We start from the raw sequence: 8,629 nt of genomic DNA, 5'->3' as shown, positions 1-8,629 counted from the left end.
TTTAGGGCTCCCCACTGAACCAAAGTTCCTTTTCATGAATTGCTGTTGCTGAGAAGTTACAATATATCTTCTTTGCTTCTATTTCTTAGTTTTTAAATCGGCCATCAGAATGACCCATCGAATGATGTAGTTTTTAATTCCTGCCTTTCAGATTTTGTTTTAGGTCTATCCTTTAAGGAATGAATATTTTTTAATATATATAGTTAATTGTCAAATTGGTTTCCATAAAGGATGAGTATTTTTAATCATGCTGCTTTATTCAGGGTTTTTTTTTTTTCCCATAGAGAAATTCTTTTTTTTTTTTTTTTGTAAAACCAGAGGTCCATTCAAAGTTTGGATAGTAATCATCACCAGACTGGAGGACACATGCTCATAAATATGGATAAATAATGTACTAAAAATATTCAAGTACTTGTATCTTAAGTATAGTGTATCTTACAGCAGTGGTCTCCAAACCAGGGTTGCTTACCCCCAACACTTCCCAAGGGGTACATGGGCACATAAAGGGCAGCAATTTCCAGAAGTTCAATTTTTATCTGGCCTCTTTCTTAAAATTTATCTGCCTAAGAAGGTGTCTGTGGTGGAGGCTGTTGGTTCATCTTTTGTGTCTCCTTGACCTGTTTTCATAAACTTTAGAATGGATTAGAATCATCTGGTGTGCTTGTGAAATCTGAGGTTGCTCTCCCTGCCATTACCAAAATTTCTAATTCAGTAGGATAGGGCCTGAGCATTTGGATTTCTTACAAGTTTCTAGGTGGTGCTAAAGGTGGTGTTTCAGGGACAAACTTTGAGAATCAAAGGTTTCAGACAATTAGCCTTTTCCCACTTTACGGAAGATAATCGCCACATCAAACACAAGTATAATCCATCTGGAGTCTTAGGGTGCATTTCCACAGAATATAAAAACTATGAGCAAACAGAAGGTCAAATCAAAATAAATTATTATGATGATACTACACAAATCAAGTCATATTTAAGCTGGGTGCTTGCAAAAATAATAATAGTAAGTAAGAGGGGCACCTGGATGGCTCAGTTGGTTGAGCATCCGACTTTGACCCAGGTCATGATCTCACAGTCCATGGGACTGAACCCTGTGTTGGGCTCTGTGCTGACAGCTCAGAGCCTGGAGCCTGCTGCAGATTCTGTGTCTCCCTCTCTCTCTGACCTGCCCCACTCATGCTTTGTCTCTCTCTCTCTCTCTCTCTCTCTCTCTCTCTCTCTCTCAAAAATAAATAAACATTAAAAAAAGAAAAGAAAAGAAAAAGACTCCATTGAGATGTCAGCCGAAGGGCAATTGAAAATAATTTCTATAGACCACTATGAGGTTTTTGGCAGATAATTCAGAAAGAGGTAAAAAAAATATTGAGTAGCACTGCATAATAAAATTATGATTCCTATCACTTCCTTGTAAGTGAACAACATTTGCAGTGTTTAAATCTGTAAAAAATAAAATAGGAATAGAATTTGTGCTAAGCCATGGCACATTCCAGTTTTTAATTATATTTACTCACAGAAATGTGAGTTGGGAAAAACAGCTTTAATCAACTCATTGAGATATAATTCTAATCAAACTTTATAATTTGTATAATTCTCTTTTAAGTTTTGCAACAGTGTAATATTGTTTTGATCAATTGTACATAAAAAGTTATAATGATAATATAGGATAAGATTTTAAACTTTTATACTTTTATGTTCATAAGAAAAATTAATAGTTGACTTTTAAATATAAATTTTGATGTACATATGTTTGAGAGCTAAGTCAGTAGATTTCCAAGCACATAACTATATATTTGGATAAAAGTCCATGGGGGAAACTGAAATAAGAAAACAAGTCCAAAAATAAGAAATGAAAAATATAAAATGCCTGTTAAAAGCATTTTCAAGCATGTTTTAAATGGATAATAGTAGGTATGAAACCACTATGGTATTTAGGTTCCACTGAATATATTTAAAAGTGTAATGTTACTTGTTTATTTTAGAATGGTAATATTTAAAATATGCCAAATATAACATGCTTTACAATGATCTGACTTTATGATGAAAAATGTTTTTGTTGACAACTTAGAATGGGGATGGGCATATAAATTAAAAAATTTTATTTTAGAGCAAACACTATCAAAATCATTTAAGACTTCCTGCTTTAAGGCAGTAAACTTTACTGTTTGGCAGGGATCATTTGATAGGCTCCGACAGAACTCTGAATTAAATACTAACTAAAACTCAAGTTTTGCTTATTCTGTAAACACCTCAAAAAAACCCGTTTCTGTTCTTATTCAGCACTTGCTCTTTCTTGTCCAGCTGGGACCCAAACATACAGAAATGAGTAATAATGGGGAAAAGATCATATAATCTTGAATGGTTCACTCAAAAACCTTTATAAACCTTCCATTTAGACTTGTTTAATTTTTTTAATGCTTAATTTTGAGAGAGAGAGAGAGAGAGAGAGAGAGAGAGAGAGAGAGAGAGAGAGAAAGAGAATGAGCAAGGGAGGGACAGAGAGAGGGAGACACAGAATCGGAAGCAGGCTCCAGGCTCTGAGCTCTCAGCACAGAGCCTGACATGGGGCTCAAACCCATGAGATTCTCCTAACATGGGATTATGACCTGAGCCGACATTGAAAGCCCAACCAAATGAGCCACCCAGGTACCCCTAGAGTTGTTTTGGAAGAGAATCATTTTGGTGAATTCTGGTTTCTTTAGCAAATGGAAATGAAGAAGAGGAAGAAGAGGAAGAGGAGGAGGAGGAGGAGGAGGAGGAGGAAGAGGAGGAAGAAGAATGCCCAAATATCAGTACAAAACATTGTTGTGGGCATTTCTCTTAAAAAATTATATCACTGCATTTATATTAGGAAACAAAAAGGAGCACATTAAAAAACACTGACATCGTTGAGTCTTTAGCCACTTGATAATGACATCTTGGCTTTTTTCTAAAATACATGCTCTTTTGTAGATTATTTTCATGGGAGATATTCATATGCAGGTTATGCATAAAAATGAGTCTGAACCTATTACATTTTCATTTCTATTTCCAAACTCCACAACTTTACATTATATATGACTTCTGGACAATTAGCTCAAGACTAACCTAGTTCCTATTTCCTATACTGTGTTGAAAATTCACTTAAGATCAGCAAAGGTCTACTTTATATCACATTAAAATGATATATCCCTCCCTATACAATCTCTTATTCTTTTCCATTTCAGCTACTCTGGAAAACTATCTCTTCTTAATAGCCCCCAGCAGGAGGGGCACATTCTTCCTCCTGATATGTAACCTAGCCTTTGAAAACAGAAAACCACCTCTAGCTGACTTTGAGTGGTACAAATACCGTTAAACTTCTGTCCCAGTATTCTGGGTAATTGAACATCCCACAGACTCCATTATTTGCACCTATATCAATACAAATATACTTGATGGGCTTATAAATATCTAATAAGGGTGTACATGCACAAGTAATGCAAACTCATATCTTCTTGCCTGGATAGTTTCTGTTTAAAGTTCTGGTAGAAAGTTATGACACTGGATTGCACATTATAAGGACAAGCACAGCAAGGAAAAGAAGTGATTCTATTCATGTCCAAATTCCCATGTGTTTTTGACATTCCAAGAAAGAGACCTCAAAATAATTTTCAACTCACCTTTGTCCTTTCTGATATCTTTGATCCAAATGCAGAACATATCATGGATTTTTTCTTCCAAATTATCCATAAATATATCAAATAGAATGGGCTGTAAAATAATCCCCATGGGATGTACCCAATATAAAAAAACTTTATGTGGGCAGAGTCCAGTCTAGCTCATACATTGCTCAATCTTCAGGGCCCAGTACAGTGCCTGACACACAGTTAGTACTCGATAGTGAGTGAATGAAAAATGAAGAAATGGATGGATGTCTGGGTGGATAGAAACTTGATGCTTTTGAAATCTTCTGATCACTTTTTTAGATATGATCTTCTAGCCAGTAATTTAACCTTCTAAACATGTAACAATTGGAACATAATGTTTTACATTTTTCTTGAGAATATCATGCAGGTTCTGGAGATGACCAGCATTCACTACAAACTAATTATGGGCCTTTGGACAAAGGACTTGAGTTTTCTATGGCCGATCCTTCATTCATCACACAGTAACGATGCTGCTCTCACAGGCTTGCTGGGAGATGATGCACTTGGCCTAGTTCATAGGAAGCATTCTGTGAACAGGAGAGATCGCTTTTCCTCTTGCATGCATCTTTCACATTTGAGATTAATGCATAACTATGTAGATGTAAACATTATCAGAATTACTATCTCAATTTTCACAGGTACCTATATAATCACTTCTCTGTTACCCACAATATCAGTTCAACCAAGCCAGCAGCCTGAACTTTGGGATGGTATAAAACGTTGGTGCACATTAACAGTTAAAGTTGTAAATAACCAGACCAGTCACAATGTAGTAAAAGAAGGATTTTAGGTTTCTTTGGTGAAACAAAAGCAGGTATAAAAAGTTACAAAGATTTTAGGATTTCATTCACAAAAAAAAAAAAAAGAAAAACACAACAGTCATTCACATTTTACACTATACACGTTATAATATAAATACAGGAACGTATTGTGTGCATTGTAATGAAAGAGAAAAATTAAAACCTAACAGGTCGACACACTGTCATTCTGCGCTCCAGAACACCTAAAGTGGATTACACTTAGTGCGGCAACCGAGGAAACTTACTCAAAGACACGGAGGATGATGAAAGCTACTGTTGTTCCTTCTAAGCAAAGGAGGTTTCGTGAAAAAGAGTCCATGTTGGGTCAGCTCGGTTTGCATTTTATTTGTTGTCTACTCTTCTCAAGGTTGTCTAACTGAAATTAGGGAATTGCTCTTAAATGCCTTCTTTCCACTACGGGTTTTTCTTTAAACATTAAATTGAGTGGATAATGATTCAAATTCATCTTCGGCAGTCACTTTATTCAAATAAAGGGGAAAAAACACAGTAGGAAGAAGCAGGGAGAGATGTCAACAGGTCCGCTCCGCCTGAGGAAGAAACCCCCACACTCTCTGTAGCTCCTTGTTCAGAATGGGCAAACACCACTGGCTGCAAGCTATGCATTTTCCACTCTTCTTATAATAAACACTGGATGCGTCCTACCCATCACATTATTTAATCAGGGACAAAATACCTAGATTGTATGGCCCCAGTCTGTGTGAGGGAAGCATAAAGGCTAACACTGAAAAATAACTAGTACACTAATGTCAATTTTCAGGTTTGGGGGAAAATAACATCCAATAAATTAAAACTGTATGGCTTACTTCATTTATTTATGTATGCTTCACAGCTGCAGCATTCATACATGAACATTCAAAACTTTATAAAAGATTAAAATGGTTATATATACAAAATTTCTTTCTTCGAATGCATGTTGTTGTTTTAACAATCCCTCCCCCACCCCCTCCAGGACCCTTAGGTCTGTATCCACTTGAAATGTGTTGATCTGTAACCTTGCAAGTTAGTTTTATGAAAGCCATTAAAAAGGAGACCTGGTTGAGTTAATAATTAGCACTTTGACCCCTAAAAAATGCTCCTGGTCCTAGAAAAGTCCTCCATTCAGGCCTTTCTTGTAAGTGAAGAAAAAGGAATGCAGCAAAGAGGAGTTCCACGGTGCAGTCCCCAGTTCCGTCCGAATCCTGGTGGCTGGGCTTCAGCATCGCACGGAAGCGAACTGCACTTCGGGCTGATGTGGTGCAGTGACCTCTAAGACCTTGTGTTTGTTAGTTGTCTAGGAAAAGCTGTCCTCAGTCTTGCTGACAAAGGGCAAATGAAACCATTTCCAGCCTAAACAAACTATAAAAAGCAGCCGAACCAATGATTAAAGACCTCTGAGGCTCCATAATCATCATTAAATATGCCCAAACTCAGTGTGACTTTTTTATTTTATATACAGGATTAAAATCAACATTAAATCATCTTATTTACATTGCCATTGGTGCTGAAATTGAGCTTTTTAAATAGTACAGTATGCTGGTATACATTATAAAATGGTCTGCACTGGAGGCAAAGAGAAAACTAAAGAAATTAGATAGGCTGGAATCGGTTACTTTCTGCCCTCATTATCTTTCATGTTGTTAGCTTTTTTTTGAATGCCAAAACTTTCATTTAAAATGTTTTGGGAGCACAGCAACCCCACTTGACTGGACGGTGGTCCAAAAATCCAAACCGACTGATAATACTTCTTGAGGTGATAGGAAAGGCACAGGAAGTTAGGACTTTGGCTGAAATGATGAAAACACATGTTCGCCATTTTAGGGATCAGCGCCTGGACTCCTGCCACCTCCGGCTCCAACGGTGATCATGTTTTGATGTGTTTATTGAATTGTCCTTTGCTGATGAGGAATTTTTAAAGTATTTCTTAGAATAAGTCCTTTGGTATGCAGATGCTACATGGAAGGAAAGAAAGAAAGAAAGAAAACACAACAGTATTACTTGCTCCATACCCTAAACTACCAATACCGTAGCGGTAAAATGAGGGTGTCTAGTAGTTGTTATAGCACGGCTGTCCATTCTTTCTAAAGGACCACTTACGGTTCATGCAGGTAATTTTAGGCATAGCCCATCTTCCGTTTCCTAGGCAACGGATAGTTGGAAGGTGGCGTTGAATGAAACCATCTTTGCAGTGATATCTAATCAGGGAGTTGATTTCATAACGAGGTTTCATCTTTCCAAAGGTCTTGGCATTTTCTACAACAGGGGGCTGGCCGCAAGCAACTGAAGAAAAGTAAATTGGGTTATTGCCACATAATCTAAATATTTCTATTAGTATGGATCTTTTTTTTCTCTTTCCTTTTTTACAGTGCCCAATCAAGCACTTTCAGCAAAGGCAATCATTTCGAACTGAAGAATTGAAATCTTTCAAGAGAAAAGCTAAATACTGAGGCTGTGGGTCTAGTTTGAATCTCAGACTATATCACCTTCAATTGTGTTTCAGTAGAGAACCACTAGGCCAAATGATCATATATTCACCTGTCCATTTGGAAGGCCACCTTTCTGAAAAATTCCAAATTAAAAGCACCTGTCTCATGCCAACATGTGGCTTTTTGGTGTTGTCTCCAACAGCATCTTAAAGTTTTTATTTATTATCTACCTTCAGTTGAGGAACTAAATGGGTTTGTGAGGTTAAGTTTAAAATCTATCAATTCTATAATTCATTTAACACTTGATTCTGTGGTATGCTCACAAATTAAAAGTTGTCATTGTCAATGTACAGATTTCTTCCAAAGCTATTTATATATGAGGAGGACTTATAATACAGCTAAAATAATTCACTGAATATGGTATTGGGAAGGACAGGCAAATAGACCAGAAAGAGATCCACACATATATGCTTGATACCTGACAGAAGCAACATGGCAGAACAGTGGAGAAAAGGTAGTTTTTATACTTGGACATTGGGTATTCATATGGATAGAAATGAACTCAGTTCCCGACCTCAGGAAATACTTAGGAAATCAATTCTAGGTGGTTTAAATATAAAAATATAAAAGGTGATAACTTTAAAACATTTAGGAAACAGCATAGAATATCTTTCTGACTTTAGGGTGGGTGAGATTTCTTACGACACAGAAAGTCTTGAACCATAAGGAAAAATGCAACAAATGAAGAATTCTGTTGATCAATAAATACCACAGGGTAAGAGTAAAAACAGTCTACAAACTGGGAGAAGATATTTGTGACACATAAAATTGTCAAGGGATTACTAAAGAGTATGATATAAAAAGGACTCCTATAAATCAATATAAAAAAGAAAAGTCATCAATTTTTAAAAATAAGGAACAGACATGAACAGAACCTTTACAAAAGAGCTATAAATGAATGCCATATAAGTATATAAAATGATATTCAGGGAAAAGTATCTATGTAAATACAAATTAAATCACAAGAGATAACATTTTATACGCACCAGACCAGCAAAAATCTGAGTCCAATAATATCAATGTTAAAGAAGATGTGGGGTAACAGGACCTTTCACACATTTCTGGTGAAAGTGCAAATTGGTACAACTATTTTGGAAAATATTTTGAATTTTGTAGTAAATCTGATGACACATAAATCCTATGACTTAGCAATGTCACTCCTGGAAAAATACCCTATGGAGACTTATAGAGGCCTAACCTGGAACAAATTCAAGAATGTTTATAGAAATGTTGTCTAAAATAGCAAAAGCAGTCAATATAACCCAAATGTCTATGGATAGGAGAACTGGTAAACAAAATGTTATATAGTTAGTTATACATAAAATACTATAAGCAGCAACATGAAGAAATACAGCTAAATGTATCCATATGGATAAATCTCGTAAACAATGCTGAACAAAAAAAGTGAGTCACAAAAAACATACAGTATGATTCCACTGGAAGCTCAAAAATGTGCAAAATTAAACAATTTGTCATTTACAAATACAAGTATATGTGACAATACTAACGAGCACAGTAAGGGAATGAAGCCATTATCTATGGTTGGGATTGGGAAGTAGACGGATGGGACTGTAAGGAGTCTGCAGAATGCTCCGAAGATATGTGGGTAGTATGCACTGAGGTGTTCTCCAAAAAAACCAAACCAACCCAAACAAAAATACGCATCGTTAAGAGTGATGTT

At 36.1% G+C, this 8,629-nt stretch overlaps 1 protein-coding gene across 5 annotated transcripts in view; it reads right to left on the bottom strand.

Moving 5' to 3' along the window:
- Positions 1–4,433: 4,433 nt before the first annotated feature.
- The window catches only part of VCAN (versican), a 157,857-nt gene continuing 153,661 nt past the window's right edge, over positions 4,434–8,629 (bottom strand). For all 5 annotated transcript variants that reach the window (XM_029942544.1, XM_029942547.1, XM_029942543.1 and 2 more), the window contains 2 exons: positions 6,560–6,742; positions 4,434–6,414 (listed from right to left, as the gene is read on the bottom strand). In XM_029942544.1, the coding sequence (XP_029798404.1) occupies positions 6,287–6,414; positions 6,560–6,742 (311 nt within the window). In that variant the 3' untranslated portion in view covers positions 4,434–6,286. The remainder of the gene's footprint in view (positions 6,415–6,559; positions 6,743–8,629) is intronic.

The sequence above is a fragment of the Suricata suricatta genome, chromosome 6, assembly GCF_006229205.1.
Source record: "Suricata suricatta isolate VVHF042 chromosome 6, meerkat_22Aug2017_6uvM2_HiC, whole genome shotgun sequence".
In the NCBI taxonomy this organism is placed as follows: domain Eukaryota; kingdom Metazoa; phylum Chordata; class Mammalia; order Carnivora; family Herpestidae; genus Suricata; species Suricata suricatta.
This window is presented reverse-complemented; position numbering and strand designations above follow the sequence as displayed.